General features: G+C 41.2%; 1 protein-coding gene across 6 annotated transcripts in view; it reads left to right on the forward strand.

The window, feature by feature from the left end:
* The first annotated feature begins 3,321 nt into the window (after positions 1-3,321).
* TAF1A (TATA-box binding protein associated factor, RNA polymerase I subunit A) overlaps positions 3,322-19,353 on the forward strand; it is a 53,959-nt gene continuing 37,927 nt past the window's right edge. For 4 of the 6 annotated variants that reach the window (XR_006791125.2, XM_064593848.1, XM_045876847.3 and 1 more), the window contains exons 1-3: positions 3,323-3,444; positions 4,632-4,764; positions 8,966-9,135. Coding sequence is in view for 5 of the 6 variants with exons in the window: in XM_064593848.1 (XP_064449918.1) it covers positions 4,644-4,764; positions 8,966-9,135 (291 nt within the window). In the remaining variant the exon portion in view is untranslated. Of the gene's footprint in view, positions 3,445-4,631; positions 4,765-8,965; positions 9,136-19,353 lie in introns of all 6 variants that reach the window. The other 2 variants (XM_045876849.3, XM_064593849.1) reach the window with 2 other exon arrangements.

Here is a 19,353-nt window from a genome sequence, read left to right on the forward strand (position 1 = left end):
GACCCGGGAGGCTCAGTGCATCTCCGCCCAACACGGAATCCCAGGAGTTCTGCACGCTCAGCCAGGGCTCCTCGGCCTATGCTCATTGCCCCGCCTGCTGCCCAGAGACAGGACTGAGGCCTGGTCGACTGTCTCCTCGCCGGAGCCATGAACCAGTCCCGTGCTGGCTCCCGCCTGAGCATCGTGCTGGGACACCTCGGCCAGCATTTGGCTGGGGCCGGCGTAACTCACCCCACTTCAGGGGCTGTTTCTCCTAACAGTTTCCATCCTCCACAATTCCAGTATACTCGGGATAATAATGTTCTAAGCCTAGAACAGAGACAATTTTATGAAGAAAATGGGTTTCTTGCCATTAAAAATTTGGTATCTGATGCTGATATTAAATGCTTTAGGAGTGAGTTTGAAAGGATCTGCCAAGGGGAGGTGAAACCACAGCAAATGATGATAATGAGAGATGTGTCCATTGCAAAATCAGAATATATGCCAAGTGAAAAGACAGTTTCAAAGGTCCAAGATTTCCAAGAAGACAAGGAACTCTTCAGATACTGCACTCTCCCTGAGATTCTGAAATATGTGGAGTGCTTCACTGGACCCAATATTATGGCCATGCATACAATGCTGATAAACAAACCTCCAATTCTGGTAAAGGGCTCTTATTTGTTATGGGGAAGGCCCCTCCCCCAAAAAAAGAGGAAAAGAAAAAAAAATTTAAGGTGTTCTAACTATACCTGTGTGTATAACTGTTAAACTTTGATAAATAAATATATGTGTCCTTTATTTTTTATTTTTTTTAAAGATTTTATTTATTTATTTGCGAGAGAGAATGAGAGACAGAGAGCACGAGAGGGAGGAGGGTCAGAGGGAGAAGCAGACCCCCCGCTGAGCAGGGAGCCCGATGCGGGACTCGATCCCGGGACTCGATCCCAGGACTCCAGGGTCATGACCTGAGCCGAAGGCAGTCGCTTAACCGACTGAGCCACCCAGGCGCCCCTATATGTGTCCTTTAAAAAAAAAAGGAATGTCAGTGTATAAGTGAAACTTTTAAAAGTTATCTGCCCCTCCCCTCTCTCACACACGCACTCCTGCTCTCTCTCTCTAAAATAAAGAAATATATCTTTTTAAAAAAGATTCATTCTTACTTTCTTTTATCTACAGTTACCTCAGGTTGTCTGAGAATGTTAAAGTAAATAAAAGATTTCTTCCCCACTTTTGTGGGAGAATAGATTTGTAGTTTTACAAAATCAGTTCTGGGTTGGTTTGAGTTAAATTATACCTTGTGAAATTCAAGAAAGGAAACCTCTTTTAGACGGAGCTGGGAGGCCAGAAAGGGGAGCTCTCAGGCCCCGCTGCAACCCTTTGCAGACCCAAAAGGAAGAGATGATCTTGCATTCCCAATAGGAAGAAACCTACTTCACTATCCCAGTAGGAAAAAGGATTTTCTCCTTGCCCAGTAAAGGCCCAGCCAATGAAAAACTGTCACAACTCAGCCAATGAAAAGCTACTACATTTCAAAGCCCGTTTACTCCAATGGACTTCTTGTTTATAACAGCTCCTCCCAACTCTCCCCTTTCCTATATAGAAGAGTGGTACTCTCCTTTGTTCTCTGGACTTGTCTATGGCTTTTGCTATAGCTCTTTTGTCCCAAATTGCAATTCCTGAATAAACACAATTGCTGGTAAAATAATAAGCTCTTTTACTTTCAAGATCAACAACCTCATAGCAAAGGAGAAATGTAGCCAGATCAAGTCTCTAGAATAGAATATGGCCCTGTTATTTCGTTTGTGCGCCTTGCTGGACCACATCATCATTCAGATCAGCCTTGCTGTAGCGCACAGGCTTGAGTGAGGCAAACGGGTTACAACACAAGGAACAGCCATAGGAACTTTTCTTTCTTTCCTTTTTTTTTTTTTTTTAAGTAATCTGTATGCCCAAGGTGGGGCTCAAACTCACCACCCTAAGATCAAGAGTTGAATGCTCTACCAGCTGAGCCAGCCAAGCACTCCCGGAGCTTTCTTGCAAGCCCATAGTTCCTGCATGGTGTTCATGAGGAAAACGCAGAATCAAGTGTTTCTGGCATTTTAAGGAATTCCTGTAGAAATTCTTACTACATCCTTTAATCAATTCTACAATACTCTGATTCTGTTCAAATGGTTCACTTTCAGTGTGGGGAAAACCCAAAGATTCCTGTGGGAGACTATGCCATTATTTGTGCAGCCTTAGGTATGAACAAAATCTCTGTAATGACTTTAAAGCTACCTCATTTTAACTTTTACTCCTTAGTCCTAGTTTTGTTCTCTGATGCAATGGAAAAATGGTCTGACCCTTCTTTAACAGATCAAACCTCCAAATTGCGGAGATACATGTTGTGTTCCCGTGAGTCTTTGCTTATTCAGAGTCATCTTCTCCAGAACTCAACTTTCCCTCATTTCATTTTTTTTTTTTTTTAGATTTTATTTATTTATTTACTTGACAGAGAGAGACACAGCGAGAGAGGCAACACAAGCAGGGGGTGCCGAAGGCAGGTGCTTAACGATTGAGCCACCCAGGCACCCCCCTCATTTCACATTCAATCATCTTACTTTTGACCCCTCTTTCATGTAAGTCCATCAATGTTCCTCATGAAAAGTGACCCCAGATGTGTCCCCAGAGCCATCTCTGCTGTGAGGGAAAAAGACATTCTTGCCCAATTTTTTTTGGTGGGGTGGGGATGTCTCCTTAAATTCAAAGCTAAAACTTTAATCAAAGAGGAAAAAGAGGGCGCCTGGGTGGCTCAGTTGGTTAAGCGACTACCATCAGCTCAGGTCATGATCCCAGGGTCCTGGGATCGAGTCCCGCATCGGGCTCCCTGCTCCTTGGGAGCCTGCTTCTCCCTCTGCCTCTCTCTCTCTGTCTCTCATGAATAAATAAATAAAATCTTAAAAAAAAAAAGAGAGAGAAAAAAGATTTCGAGGAAGCAATTAAGAGGTTAAGCAGATTTATCTTGGTCAGGACCACCAGCCACGCCTCTGAGGCTCGCCCAGTGCGCCCTTGAGCCAAGCAAAAATTTTAAGGTTTTGGTACAGTGAATTACTAGGGTAAAGTGACATTCTGCTTTTTTGACTGCTCACCTCATCCAGCCACCATCCCCTCGTCCCAGCCACCAGTTGCATTTAAAGTCTCGCATTTTCCACTACGACAGACTAAGGCGTAAAACTAGGACTAACCCAAAAGGAGGGCAGCGGCCCGCCGCCACTTCCGGGGTCGAGCGGTGGATGGCGACGCCTCCGCCGCGGAAGGAGGAGTTAGGGGCGGAGCCGCGTCTGCGTGCCGCCTGAAAGCGCAGGCGGACTTTGCGCATGCTCGTACGAAGGCGTCTCTAACTCCGCTTCCGGTGGCGCTTCGCTCGCGTTGTTCCCCAGTCGGGAGGCTGCGTTTAGGGTCGCAGAAAGATTGGGCGTTGGGCAGGTAAGTGCCGCTTCTCCTGTTCATCAGTCATTGCCAGCGTTCGAAGTAGAACTTGAAGGGCTGTGCTAGGATTCACCCATGTTCTGCTGATATTTTCTCCTGATGTTCTGAAACCTTTATTTCTGGGAAAGAGGCGGAAGGGGTGGGAAGCTATGGTGGTTACCGTGGCAACTGCATAGCACCGACTTAGTTTTTGAGAATTTGGGAAGGGAGAGCTTCTTCTATAAGGGCTCTTTAAATGGTGCGTCGGATGCAGATTTAGGTGTTAACTTCAAACCCATGCTCCTAAACCACAGCATTTGATTTTAAAAGGTGTACTCTGGCTATAACGTGGAATAGCAGAATTTGAGGCGGGTTAACTAGTTGGAAAGCTAATTCAGTGATGGAGACAGTTTGAAGGTGTCCTGAGCTAGGGTAGTGGTGTAGGACTGCGGAGAACAGGGAAAATTGGAGAAATTCCAGCAGGTAGTATCAGCAGGACCTAATGATTGACTGGATATGGGGAAAGAGGGAAAGGGCCCTGAGCATCTTGAGGATTAAGTCCACACTTACCTGGGTATATGGCTCTCTTTCTAGATTCTTCTCCCGTCGTCAGTTCTGTCTTCCGACCCCCTACTCCACGCAGACCCAAGACTCTATTCATGCCGAGTAGTTTGAGGTTCTAGTTCCTAGAATATTGTCTTCACCTTTCTTATGACGTTGCGTCAGGTTATATAATTTAATTAAGTCCCTCAGTTTTTTCAACATGAAAATGGAAGAAAATAATAGTACTTTCCTCAGGATTTTTATAAGGATTAAATGAGATAATTTATATGCTTGGTGTATAGAAAGGGACCAATATATATTTAGTATTGCTCCTATTATTGTGCTTGTATTGCTTTATTATTATGTGTCATTTTGCTGTTTCTTCCTCTAGACTTGAGTTGTGTTTTTTTTTTTTAAGGAGCATTATCTTATCTATCTTTGTATGTTATTGTAACATAGGAGTAAAGATTAAAAAATTTTTTTGAATGCATCATTTATTTTGGCTGCTGCTGACATAATTTTATTTCTTACTTTAAAGGAGCTACCTAATAGAATTGATTTTAATGATCGGATGTTATTTACTAGATAAAAAGATGGCAGTTTTTCTGTATAACTAAGAAGACTGTGAGATAAGATGTACAGAAAGTAACTGATATTCTCAGTTTGAAGCAGGTATGAGTGATTTCAGTGAAGAATTGATAAGGTCCAAGACAGAGGATGACCAGGAGGAATCATCTGTATTCTCTGGTACAGGAATGTCTTTTCCTTGGCTCCAAAAGTATATAGGGACTGTGGGTAAGTAAAATAATGACCCAGCCATTTTAACTCTGATGCAAGGAGATGATAGGATTCAGTATGGATACAGAGTGAATAACCAAGCTGATTTATTCAGTTTTCAAAATGGGACTATATGAGGGTTTTTGAGGCTGTAAGCAAAAAAATCATAAAAAGAATACATCTTTTTTGCTACTTTTCGTTTGAACTAATAACAGTCTGTATTGTGGTAGATACACTTCTTTTTTCCTCTAGCAATACTTACTAGGCACTTATATGCCTAGCATTGGCTAAATATTGGGGATACATAGGTGAAGAAAATGTGGCCATTGAGGAGTACATATGTAGGAAGTGTTTTTAAGAAGTTTCTGTTGAGGGTGCCTGGGTGGTGCAGTCAGTTAAGCGTCTGCCTTCGGCTCAGGTCATGATCCCAGGGTCCTGGGATTGAGTCCCTCACAGGGCTCCTTGCTCAGCAGGAAGCCTGCTTCTCCCTCTGCTTGCCGCTCCCCCTGTTTGTGCTCTCTCTTGCTCTCTCTCTGACAAATAAATAAATAAAATCTTAAAAAACAAAAGTTATTTATATTGAATTGCATTGAAATTATTCTTTTTTTTTTTTTAAGATTTTATTTATTTATCTGACAGAGGGAGAGAGAGAGCACAAGTAGGCAGATAGGCAGGCAGAGGGAGAGGGAGAAGCAGGCTCTCTGCTGAGCACAGAGCCCGATGCGGGGCTCAATCCCAGGATGTTGGGATCATGACCCGAGCCGAAAGCAGACGCTTAACCGACTGAGCCACCCAGGTGCCCCGCATTGAAATTATTCCTAATAGAATTGATCCGTAATAGATTTCAAAAAAAAGAGTATTTTCCCCATATACATATAAATATAAGCAAATAAATATAAGCAAGAATTTCTGTGGGATATATTTCCTGTAAGAATATATAAAAGAAGTGGTTATCTGTAAATGGGCATGTTGGATGGTGTAGTTCTGGGAATATATTAGAACTGACACTTATTGCCTTCAAATACATCTCTCTTAACCTAGCCATCTTTCCCCTTGACTGAGATTCTTTGGCTCCTAGAACTTGCTCCTATTTCTTTATCTTTTAGTCTAAATATTATCTTATTTAATCATCTCAGAAATTAATCCTCAAATCCATGTGCTGGGCGTTTTAGAGATGAGGGAAATGAATTTCAAAGAAATTAAACTCTAAGGGTTGGTATTAGGAGTTAAACCCAGGTCTGTCGGATCTCAAAGCTTATACTTCCAATAACTGAAATATATTTTTAAAAATGAGATAATCTATGTGAAGTGCCTAGCACAGAGCGTCATGCATAGCAAGTGTTGCAAAAATAAGTTTCTTTCCTCTCATTTTATTTTTGCTAACGAATGCACATGGTTTAAACATGGTTTGAATGGATGGCACTTCAGAGGGTGTGCTATTTCCCCCCATTGTAGGGAACTAGTAACTAAGGTTCCTGCTAGCTAAGACATGCTTGGGCAAGTTTCTGTCATCAGTGTTCTATAGAGAGCTTGTTCAGTCTGAAAGCAGATAGGTATAAGACCAGAATTTACATGCTTACAAATGTTTCGTAAGTTATGGGTAGCCTGTTAAACCCACAATACTTCATGTCTGCAATGAGAAAATAATTTCAGGTAATATTGACATTGTAGTAATAAATAACCATAATAGGAAAACAAAATTGCCTAGCAATTTTTTTTTTCCTAGTAGATATCTTTCAGGGTTCTGAAGGGTATACCCCCTAGAATAAAAACTTTGAAGTCAGGGGCCAATCTGGATTAAAACTGTATGTTGAGTACCTAAAATAGTACTTGGCTCAAAATAGTGCTCAAAAAATATTTGTTGAGGGTGCCTGGGTGGCTCAGTCAGTTAAGTGTCTGCCTTCGGCTCAGGTCATGATTCCAGGGTCCTGGGATCGAGCCCCACATTGGGCTCCCTGCTCAGTGGGGAGCCTGCTTCTCTCTCTGCTGCTCCCCCTGCTTGTGCTCGCTCACTCTCTCTGTCAAATAAATAAGTAAAATCTTAAAAAATATATATATTTGTTGACTGACAAGTTTCCAAATTCTTTCAAGGGCATTAGAGATGGGTTGATGGCACTGGTTCTTTATTTTACCTCATTCCATGTCAAAATTCCTTTTCCTAGGCAATTATTTTTGAAAGTGTATCAGCAACAAATAAGATGATCTTTTGCTCATTAAAGAATGAAGTGAGAGATATTCCTGAGGTAACTAGGCTAAGTTGGAAGACAGAAGGGGAATTTTACAAGGATTTAAGGACAGTAGTCTAAAGTCCAATTTCCAGTCTGAGCAGTGAAAACTTGAGATAGGTGGGAGCTTGGCCTGAGTTCAGTCCTCCTTTATGTGAATAAATGAGGTGTTAGAGAAGAGGTGTTTCGTCCGTTTTCCAGACTACCTCCCTGGTGTTGCTGCTGGTCCTGGGCAGCTTGTTGTAAATCTTGCTAAATGCAGCTTCTTATTCAGAGAGCTGGGAAGGTGGGGGGTGGGGGTAGGCATAGTATTCTGCATTCCTGATAAGATCTGCAGTGATCCTAAAGGCTTTTGTTTCCAGGACCATACTGAATAGCAAGGATCAGGATCCCCAGGTGATCTGTATGTATTTTTTAGTTTTACTTTGAGAAGACTAGTGTAGAGCAGTAGTCTTCAAACTTGTTTTGCTCACTTTCCCTTTTTTGTTGTTGTTTTTTTAATTATGTATTGCCTTACATGGTTTTAAGATGCCTTCCTAAAAATTGTATTGGAAGTTTAATAGTTGCAAAAGATATAATTCCAACAGAGGTTGGCATTTTTAAATGAAATTAGTTTATTACTTTTACAGATATATCCAGTGGAATCTAAATAGCATAGGAATGTGATATGCCTTTCATCATCCATTTAAAAATATTTATGAAAAAGATCTTAATTGATGGAGACTTTATACTGTTATTTTCCTTTCATACTTTTATCTTTGCAATAAAACTGTATCTACATTGTTTTTTTTTGTTAATATTCTGAAAGGCTTTATTAAAATTCTCTCTGGAGTGAGACATCATAATTAACAGTTTTACACAGCTGATGAAAATAACAAGTATTAAAAGTTGTGTTAAAATTTAATTAAAAGTAAATTTTTATTCTTTTTTTTTTTTTAAAGATTTTATTTATTTGAGAGAGAGAGAATGAGAGAGAGCACATGAGAGGGGGGAGGGTCAGAGGGAGAAGCAGACTCCCTGCCGAGCAGGGAGCCTGATGCGGGACTCGATCCAGGGACTCCAGGATCATGACCTGAGCCGGAGGCAGTCGCTTAACCAACTGAGCTACCCAGGCGCCTGTAAATTTTTATTCTTTAATAAAATAAATAAGGTTATCACTTTTTCAACTTATTTGATACATCTGTGAAGGAATGTTATATATTTCCAGAATGAGAAAAGATTTAGCTTCAGTTCTGTTTTGTTTTCATTGTGATGTAATTTTGAGAAACCTTAGTTATATAAGTAAGTAGATGACACCGGATAGAGTTTAATTATAGCAATGTATCAGGTTTTTGAATTCTTGAGTCACTCATGAAGAAACTGCATAGTGATCTATTATAAAGAATTATTAGGGCCTTCCACACTTTTTTTTTTAAAGATTTATTTATTGAGAGAGAGAGAGCATGTGTAAGCTGCGGTAGGGGGAAGGAGGGAGATAGAATCCCAAGCCGACTCCCCGCTGAGCGCAGAGCTGGACATGGAAGCATTTGTTTCAAGTGAAGCTAGCTTTGATATTGGGATGGGCTGGGTTAAGTAATAACTCCTGTTCCACTCCTTAAAACTTCTGCTTATCAGGGTGCCTGGGTGGCTCAGTGGGTTAAGTGGCTCAGTGGGTTAAGCAAATGCCTTTGGCCCAGGTCATGATCTTGGGGTCCAGGGATTGATCCCTGCATCGGAGCCCTGCATCCTTGGGCTCCCTGCTCAGTGGGGAGCCTGCTTCTTCCTCTCCCCCTGCCCCTCGCGCCCTGCTCCTATGCACGCTCTCTCCTCCTGCATGTTCTCTCTCTCTCTCTCTTTCTCTCTGTGAAATAAATAAATTAAATCTTTGGGGGAGAAAAAAGACTACTGGAAATAACAAGGGAAAGAACTCTAAAAAAAAAGTGCTTATCAGAAATCAGTTTTTTAAACTTGAATTGCGATCACTATGGGTAAAGATTCTTCTCTTTAATCTATAGCAACTGGAGGGAAGAAGGAGAAGGATTTTGCTCAGACAACAAATGCTTGTTTGAGTTTTATCCAAGAAGCGCTGCTGAAGCACCGATGGCAGAAGGCTGCCGAATTCATGCACAGTTACTTCCAGATCTTGGAAGATTCGGATAGCCACAAGAGGCAGGCCGCGCCTGAGGTAAGTGGCAGGCAAGTCTGCTGGAGGCCATCACAGATAGAGGAGCGTTTCTGCCTGTGGAGCTCCACCCTAAAGAGCTTTTGCAGAATCTCAAAGTGATTTTCTAAAAGCTACTAAAAGTAGTTTTGGGTGGAGAGTTTGTATTGGGACGTTGTTTCTCGCACTTCTTTTTACTTATTAGGATTTTAGAGGAAACTCAAAATAGTTTGAACTCTTGGAGTCCCCACTATTCCTTCCTTCCTTCCTTCCTTCCAATAATTCTTCCTTTTTCTTCCATGTCATTATTTTCCCCTCTCTATAGGATGTTTCCTATCCTACAAACATGTTATTTCTTCCATCTTAAAATCGTCTCTTGACCCCCACTTCCTCCACAGGTGTGTCCCAGTTTTCCACTTCCGCTTTCAGCAAAAGTACTTGAAAGAGTGTGTATACTCGTTCTCTCTAAACCCTCTCCAGTTAGGCTCCCCTGACCGCCAGCATCACCATTTCTTCCAAATTACTTTGTCAAGGTCAACGGTGCTCAGTTCTCAGTGCTCGTATAACTTGCTCTGTCAGCAGGATTTGAGACAGTAGATCACTGCCTCCTGTGTGATAAACTGTCTTCATCTGGCTTCCGGGACACTACACTCTCTGGGTTTTCTCTCGCCTCACTGGCCTTCCGCAGCCTCCTTTTGTGAAAGCTCCTCTTCTCCCTGGCCTTTTGACTTGGCAGTTCCCCAGAACTCAGTTCTTAGTCCTCGTCTTTATCTGAACTCACTCCTGATGAGCCCATTCAGTTTCATGGCCTTAAATTTATTCTCTATAATGGATGATTCCCATTTGTATATCTGTGGCCCTGACATCGCTTCTCATCTGCGTTCCTGTATCCAGCTGTCTGTTCCACATCACCGCTCGGGTATCTAACAGCCCTCTCACACTAACATATCTAAAATGGATCTTCTAGGGCGCCTGGGTGGCTCAGTTGGTTAAGGGTCTGCCTTCGGCTCAGGTCATGATCCCAGGGTCCTGGGATTGAGTCCTGCATCGGGCTCCCTGCTCAGCGGGGAGCCTGCTTCTCCCTCTCTCTCTGCCTGCTTGTGATCTTTCTTGTGATCTTTCTCTCTCTGTCAAATAAGTAAATAAAATCTTAAAAAATAAATAAATAAATAAAATGGATCTTCTGATCTTTACCATCAAACCTAATTGTCCTCATCTCAGGTGACGGTTATTTTTTTTATTTTTTTATTTTTATTTTTATTTTACTTTATTTCTTATTTTTTTAAATTTTTAAAAATTTTATTATGTTATGTTAATCACCATACATTACATCATTAGTTTTTGATGTAGTGTTCCATGATTCATTGTTTGCTTATAACACCCAGTGCTGAGCACCTGGGTGGCTCAGTCGGTTGGGAAGCTGCCTTTGGCTCAGGTCATGATCCTGGGGTCCTGGGATCGAGCCCTGCATCCGGCTCCCTGCTCAGCGGAGAGCCTGCTTCTCTCTCACCCTCTGCCTGCCACTCTGCCTACTTGTGCTCTCTCGCTCTATCAAATGAATAAATAAAATCTTAAAAAAAAAAAAAATAGGGGTGCCTGGGTGGCTCAGTCATTAAGCATCTGCCTTCAGCTCAGGTCATGATCCCAGGGTGCTGGGATCGAGCCCTGCATCGGGCTCCCTGCTCAGCGGGAAGCCTGCTTCTCCCTCTTCCACTCCCCCTGTTTGTGTTCCCTCTCTCGCTGTGTCTCTCTCTGTCAAATAAGTAAATAAACTCTTTAAAAAAAAAAAAATAACACCCAGTGCTCTATTCAATATGTGCCCTCTTTAATACCCGTCACCAGGCTAACCCATCCCCCACCCCCTCCCCTCTAGAACCCTCAGTTTGTTTCTCAGAGTCCATAGTCTCTCATGGTTCATCTCCCCCTATGATTTCCCCCCCTTCATTTTACCCTTTTTACTATCTTCTTTTTTTTTTTTAACATATAATGTGTTATTTATTTCAGAGGTACAGGTCTGTGATTCAACAGTCTTACACAATTCACAGCACTCACCATAGCACATACCCTCCCCAATGTCTGTCACCCAGCCACCCCATCCCTCCCACCCCCCACCACTCCAGCAACCCTCAGTTTGTTTCCTGCGATTAAGAATTCCTCATATCAGTGAGATCATATGATACATGTCTTTGTCTGATTGACTTATTTTGCTCAACATAATACCCTCCAGTTCCGTCCATGTCATTGCAAATGGCAAGATTTCATTCTTTTTGATGGCTGCACAATATTCCATTTTGTATATATACCACATCTTCTTTATCCATTCATCTGTCGATGGACATCTTGGCTCTTTCCATAGTTTGGCTTTTGTGGACATTGCTGCTATAAACATTGGGGTGCATGTACCCCTTCGGATCCCTACCTTTGTATCTTTGGGGTAAATACCCAGTAGTGCAATCGTGGGGTCGTATGGTAGCTTTATTTTCAACTTTTTGAGGAACCTCCATACTGTTTTCCAGAGTGGCTGCACCAGCTTGCATTCCCACCAACAGTGTAGGAGGGTTCCCCTTTCTTCACATCCCCACCAACATCTGTCATTTCCTGACTTGTTAATTTTAGCCATTCTGACTGGTGTGAGGTGGTATCTCATTGCGGTTTTGATTTGTATTTCCCTGATGCCGAGCGATGTTGAGCACTTTTTCATGTGTCTTTTGGACATCTGGATGTCTTCTTTGGAAAAATGTCTGTTCATGTCTTCTGCCCATTTCTTGATTGGATCATTTGTTCTTTGGGTGTTGAGTTTGATAAGTTCTTTATAGATTTTGGATACTAGCCCTTTATCTGATATGTCATTTGCAAATATCTTCTCCCATTCTGTCGGTTTTCTTTTGGTTTTGTTGACTGTTTCTTTTGCTGTGCAAAAGCTTCTTATCTCAATGAAATCCCAGTAGTTCATTTTTGTCCTTGCTTCCCTTGCCTTTGGCGATGTTTCTAGGAAGAAGTTGCTGCGGCTGAGGTCGAAGAGGTTGCTGCCTGTGTTCTCCTTTAGGATTTTGATGGACTCCTGTCTCACATTTAGGTCTTTCAATCATTTTGAGTCTATTTTTGTGTGTGGTGTAAGGAAATGGTCCAGTTTCATTCTTTTGCATGTGGCTGTCCAATTTTCCCAACACCATTTGTTGAACAGACTGTCTTTTTTCCATTGGACATTCTTTCCTGCTTTGTCAAAGGTTAGTTGATCATAGAGTTGAGGGTCCGTTTCTGGGCTCTCTATTCTGTTCCATTGATCTATGTGTCTGTTTTTGTGCCAGTACCATACTGTCTTGATGATTACAGGTTTGTAATAGAGCTTAAAATCTGGAACTGTGATGCCGCCAGCTTTGCTTTTCTTTTTCAACATTCCTCTGGCTATTCGAGGTCTTTTCTGGTTCCACACAAATTTTAGGATTATTTGTTCCATTTCTTTGAAAAAAGTGGATGGTATTTTGATAGGGATTGCATTGAATGTGTAGATTGCTCTAGGTAGCATTGACATCTTCACAATATTTGTTCTTCCAGTCCATGAGCATGGAACGTTTTTCCATTTCTTTGTGTCTTCCTCAATTTCTTTCGCGAGTATTTTATAGTTTCCTGAGTACACATTGCCTCTTTGGTTAGATTTATTCCTAGGTATCTTATGGTTTTGGGTACAGTTGTAAATGGGATCGACTCCTTAATTTCTCTTTTTTCTGTCTTGTTGGTGTATAGGAATGCCACTTATTTCTGTGCATTGATTTTATATCCTGCCACTTGACTGAATTCCTGTTTGAGTTCTAGCAGTTTTGGGGTGAAGTCTTTTGGGTTTTCCACGTGAAGTATCATATCATCTGCAAACAGTTTGACTTCTTCTTTGCTGATTTGGATGCCTTTTATTTCTTTTTGTTGTCTGATTGCTGAGGCTAGGACTTCTAATACTTTGTTGAATAGCAGTGGTGATAGTGGACATCCCTGCTGTGTTCCTGACCTTAGGGGGACAGCTCTCAGTTTTTCCCTATTGAGAATGATATTCGCTGTGGGTTTTTCATAGATGGCTTTTATGATATTGAGGTACGTACCCTCTATCACTGTACTCTGAAGGGTTTTAATCAAGGAAGGATGCTGTACTTTTTCAAATGCTTTTTCTGCATCTATTGAGAGGATCATATGGTTCTTGTTCTTTATTTTATTAATGTATCACATTGATTAATTTGCGGATGTTGGACCAACCTTGCAGCCCAGGGATAAATCCCACTTGGTCGTGGTGAATAATCCTTTTAATGTACTGTTGGATCCTGTTGGCTAGTATTTTGGTGAGAATTTTTGCATCCATGTTGATCAGGGATATTGGTATGTAATTCTCCTTTTTGATGGGGTCTTTGGTTTTGGGATCAAGGGAATGGTGGCCTCATAAAATGAGTTGGGAAGTTTTCTTCCCATTTCTGTTTCTTGGAACAGTTTCAGAAGAAGAGGTATTAATTCTTCTTTAAATGTTTGGTAGAATTCCCCTGGGAAGCCATCTGGCCCTGCGGTCTTGTTTGTTGGGAGATTTTTGATGACTGCTTCAATTTCCTTAGTGGTTATATGTCTGTTCAGGTTTTCTCTTTCTTCCTGGTTCAGTTTTGGTAGTTGATACATCTCTAGGAATGCATCCATTTTTTCCAGATTATCTACTTTGCTGGCATATAGTTGCTCATAATATGTTCTTATAATGATTTGTATTTCTTTGGTTGATCTCTCCTCTTTCATTCATGATTTTATTTTTTGGATCATTTCTCTTTTCTTTTTAGTAAGTCTGGCCAGGGGTTTATCAATCTTATTAATTCTTTCAAAGAACCAGCTCCTAGTTCCGTTGATCTGTTCTACTGTTCTTTTGGTTTCTATTTCATTGATTTCTGCTCTGATCTTTATTATTTCTCTTCTCCTGCTGGATTTAGGCTTTATTTGCTGTTCTTTCTCCAACTCCTTTGGGTGTAGGGTTATGTTGTGTATTTGAGACCTTTCTTTGTTTCTTGAGAAAGGCTTGTATTGCTGTATACTTTCCTCTTAGGACTGCCTTTGCTGCATCCCAAAGATTTTGAACAGTTAGGTTTTCATTTTCATTGGTTTCCATGAATTTTTTGAATTCTTCTTTAATTTCGTGGTTGACCCATTCATTCTTTAGTAGGATGCTCTTTAGCCTCCATGTATTTGAGTTCTTTCCGACTTTTCTCTTGTGATTGAGTTCTAGTTTCAAAGCACTGTGGTCCAAAAATATGCAGGGAATGATCCCAGTCTTTTGGTACCGGTTGAGACCTGATTTGTGAGCTAGGATGTGATCTATTCTGGAGAATGTTCCATGGGCACTAGAGAAGAATGTGTATTCTGTTGCTTTGGGATGGAATGTTCTGAATATATCTGTGAAGTCCGTTTGGTCCAGTGTGTCATTTAAAGTCTTTATTTCCTTATTGATCTTTTGCTTAGATGACCTGTCCATTTCAGTGAGGGGGGTGTTAAAGTCCCCCACTGTTACTGTATTGTTGTCTATGTTTCTTTGATTTTGTTATTAATTGGCTTTTATAATTGGCTGCTCCCATGTTAGGGGCAGAAATACTTAGAATTGTTAGATCTTCTTGTTGGATAGACCCTTTAAGTAGGATATAGTGTCCTTTCTCATCTCTTATTACAGTCTTTGGTTTAAAATCTAATTTGTCTGATACAAGGATTGCCACCCCAGCTTTCTTTTGGTGTCCATTAGCATGGTAAATGGTTTTCCACCCCCTCACTTTCAGTCTGGGGGTGTCTTTGGGTCTAAAATGAGTCTCTTGCAGACAGCATATCGATCGGTCTTATTTTTTAATCCAATCTGATAGCCTGTGTCTTTTGACTGGGGCATTTAGCCCATTTACATTCAGGGTAACTATTGAAATATAGGAATTTAGTGCCACTGTATTGCCTGTAAGGTGACTGTTGCTGTATATTGTCTGTGTTCCTTTCTGGTCTATGTTACTTTTAGGCTCTCTCTTTGCTTAGAGGACCCCTTTCAATATTTCTTGTAGGGCTGGTTTCGTGTTTGCAAATTCCTTTAGTTTTTGTTTGTTCTGGAAGGTTTTTATCTCTCCTTCTATTTTCAATGACAGCTTAGCTGGATATAGTATTCTTTTTTTTTTAATTTTTTTAATTTTTTTTTTTTTTAAAGATTTTATTTATTTATTTGAGAGAGAGAATGAGATAGACAGCATGAGAGGGGGGAGGGTCAGAGAGAGAAGCAGACTCCCTGCCGAGCAGGGAGCCCGACGCGGGACTTGATCCCGGGACTCCAGGATCATGACCTGAGCCAAAGGCAGTCGCTTAACCAACTGAGCCACCCAGGCGCCCTGGATATCGTATTCTTGGCTGCATATTTTTCTCATTTAGTGCCCTGAATATATCATGCCAGTTCTTTCTGGCCTGCCAGGTCTCTGTGGATAGGTCTGTTGCCAATCTAATGTTTCTCCCATTGTAGGTTACAGATCTCCTCTGCTGAGCTGCTTTCAGGATTTTCTCTTTTGTCTCTGAGACTCATAAGTTTTACTATTAGATGTTGGGGTGTTGACCTATTTTTATTGATTTTGAGAGGGGTTCTCTGTGCCTCCTGGATTTTGATGCCTGTTTCCTTCCCCAAATTAGGGAAGTTCTCTGCTATAGTTTGCTCCAATATACCTTCTGCCCCTCTCTCTCTTCCTTCTTCTTCTGGGATCCCAATTATTCTAATATTGTTTCATCTTATGGTATCACTTATCTCTCGAATTCTGCCCTCGTGATCCAGTAGTTGTTTATCTCTCTTTTTCTCAGCTTCTTTATTTTCCATCATTTGGTCTTCTATGTCACTGATTATCTCTTCTGCCTCATTTATCCTAGCAGTTAGAGCCTCCATTTTTGATTGCACCTCATTAATAGACTTTTTGATTTCGACTTGTTTAGATTTTAGTTCTTTTATTTCTCCAGAAAGGGTTTCTCTAATATCTTTTATTTCTTCAGAAAGGGTTTCTCTAATATCTTTCTCTAATATCTTTTTTCAAGCCCAGCTAGTATCTTTATAATCGAGGTGATGGTTCTTTTCTTTCTTTCTTTTTTTTTTTTTTAAAGATTTTTATTTATTTATTCATGAGAGACAGAGAGAGAGAGAGGCAGAGGGAGAAGCAGGCTCCCAAGGAGCAGAGAGCCCGATGTGGGACTCGATCCCAGGACCCTGGGATCATGACCTGAGCCGAAGGCAGACGCTTAACCATCTGAGCCACCCAGGCGCCCCGAGGTGACGGTTATTTTATTGTCTAAATCTCGGGCCAGACTCTGAAGTTCTCTTTCTTTCATAACCCGTGTCTGACTGATTTGAAAATCAGTCTGAGGGGCGCCTGGCTGGTTTGGTCAGTTAAGCATCTCACTTCAGCTCACGTCATGATCCTGGGGATCTGGGATTGAGCCACACGTTGGGCTCCCTGCTTGGCTTGTCCCTTTCCCTCTGCCCCCCCCAACTCATGCACACACTCTCTCTCTCGCTCTCTTTCTCAAATAAATCTTAAAAAAAAAAAATTTCAGTCTGAATATCTCTTACCACCTGCATTGCTGCATGTTGATCCAAGCCACTGTCCCCTCACTTAGATGTCTGTTTTCCCTCCTGCACCCCTAGTCTCTTTTCAACATAGTGACCAGGGTGATCCTTTAAAAAAATAGTTTTATAATTAACACACCATACAGTTCACATATTTAAATTGTACAATTCAGTATTTTTGTACATATGCACAGAGATGTGCAGCCATTACCACAGTCTAAATTTCAAACATTTTTGCTCCTCCGCCCCCAAAACAGCCTTGTGCCCACTTAAAGTCACTTGCTGTTCCACCCCTTCTCACCCCACTCCCCAGCCCCTGGCAACCACTAATCTACTTTCTATTATGGATATTCCATATAAGTGAATTTTTCCATATATGGCCTTTGTGCATGACTTCTTTCCTCCACACAGAATGTTTTCAAGTTTAGCCTTATTGCAGTATGTATTAGTACTTCATTCCTTTTTTTTTTTTTTTTAAATTTATTTCTGAGAGAGCGAGAGAGCACATGTGTGCGCAAGGGGGAGGGGCAAAGGGGGAAAGAAGAGAGACAAGCAGACTCCGTACTGAGCACAGAGCCCAATGCATGGCTCAACTTCATGACCCTGAGGTCATGACCTGAGCAGAAACCAGGGGTAGGAGGCTCAACTGACTGAGCCACCCAGGTGCCCGAGTACTTCATTCCTTTTTATTGCAAAGTAATATTTCATCACATTTTATGTATCACTACCTCAGTTGTTGCACATTGGGTTGTTTGCCCTTTTTGGTTATTATGAATAATGCTGCTATGAACATTCATGTACGTGTTTTTGTTAGGGATATTTGTTGAAATTTCTCTTGGGTATGTACCTAGGAGTGGAGGGCTGGGTCATATGGTAACTGTATTTAACCTCTTAAGGAACTACCAGATTGTTTTCCAAAGTGGCTGCACCCTATTACATTCCCACCAGCAATCTGTGAGGGTTCTGATTTTTCCACATCCTTGTCAACTTTTGTTATTGTCTGTCTTTCTGATTGTAGCTGTCCTAGTGGTTATGGAGTGGTATCTCATTGTGGTTTTGATTTGTATTTCCCCAGTGACTAAGGATGCAGCATGATCCTTTTAAAACAGAGGTCAGATCATGTCACTTCTGTGCTGAAAGCTGTAATGACTTCCCATTTCACTCAGAGTAACAGCCAACGTCCTTATGATTGCCTGCAAGTTCTGTATGGTCTGCTCACTCCCTTTTCCCCTTTGACCTCTCTAACCTCATTTTCTATTACTCAGATACTTGTTTTGGTTTTTTCCTCCAACCTCACTAGCTCTTTGTTCTTGCTTGAATGGGCCATATGTACTTTTGCTTGATAGCCTTTGCCTTACTTGGAAAGATCTTTCTTCAGATATCACTGTGGTTAAACACTAAGTCTCATTTTCATTGAGGCCTACGGTGACTGTTTAAAATTGCAACTCCATACCACCCCCCTTCGCTTTCCAGCTGTCACTCCTGATCCCCTTCGCCTGGTCCATTCTTTTCCCATGATACTTGCAATTTAATTATTTTGTTTCTTGGTTATTGTCTGTCTCTCTATAATACAATGTAAATTTCATGAGGGGAGGGATCTAGAACAGGGCCTGGCATATACTTTTATATTTGTTCAGTAAAATACAGTTTATCCATAAATAACTTCACATGAGTAAGCATTGTACTATTTGATATTTAGTAGAGCCCAGAAAAAAAAATCTGAGTGAAGAATATTTAACTATTGGTTGAAAATTTAGTTTATGGACAAAGCTATGTGCATCTATAAAACACTGGACAAGTTATATGTTCTTTCTGTTCAAAATTTGTAAAATGAAGGATTTGAATCCTTGGTTTTCAGACACTTGTCTGCCTTTTATTTAAAGATTTTATTTATTTATTTGAGAAAGAGAAAGAGGGAGAGAGCACAAATGGGGGTCGAGGCAGAGGGAGAGGGAGAAGCTGACTCCCCACTGAGTGCGGAGTCCGACGGGGGGCTCCATCCCAGGACCCCGAGACCACGACCTGAGCCGAAGTCAGCCACTTAACCAACTGAGCCACCCAGGCGCCCCTGTCTGCCTCTTTTTGAATTAGCTAGGGCTTTTTGAAAATATAGATTCTTGGGACACCTTGGTGGCTCAGTTGGTTAAGCATCTGCCTTCAGCTCAGGTCATGATCCCAGGGTCTTGAGATGAGCTCCACGGCAGGGAGCCCGCTTCTCCCTCTGCCTCTGCCCCTCCCCCTGCTTGTGCTCTCTCATTTTCTCTCTCTCTGTCAAATAAATAAATAAAATCTTTAAAAAAATGAAATACTTTAAATTGGGGTGAGAGAAATAGGTTCAGTCCCATGAAAAAGAAAGGCTCCAAGTTCTGTCACCAAAGTTTCGGTGCTCTGGGGAGAAAATATATTAAAATTTGACTGTAGTTGAAAACAAATTTTAAGTTGGAGTTCTAAATACAGATTAAATATAGTCAAGAGTTATCGAGCTTGATGGATCTCAGGAAGCATCTAGTCCATTGCTGTCATTTTGTGGATAATAAAGATTAGACAAGAACAGTGAAGAAGCCAGTGTTAATAGAAACCCAGTTTTCTGACTTTAATATATTTGCCCATATACTAATTAAAAATTCTATTTTCAATACGGATCTTAACTTCCTACCTTC

The sequence above is a fragment of the Mirounga angustirostris genome, unplaced genomic scaffold (assembly GCF_029215605.1).
Source record: "Mirounga angustirostris isolate CCGP_5_RB_7025 unplaced genomic scaffold, mMirAng1.0.hap1 SCAF_6, whole genome shotgun sequence".
Classification (NCBI taxonomy): domain Eukaryota; kingdom Metazoa; phylum Chordata; class Mammalia; order Carnivora; family Phocidae; genus Mirounga; species Mirounga angustirostris.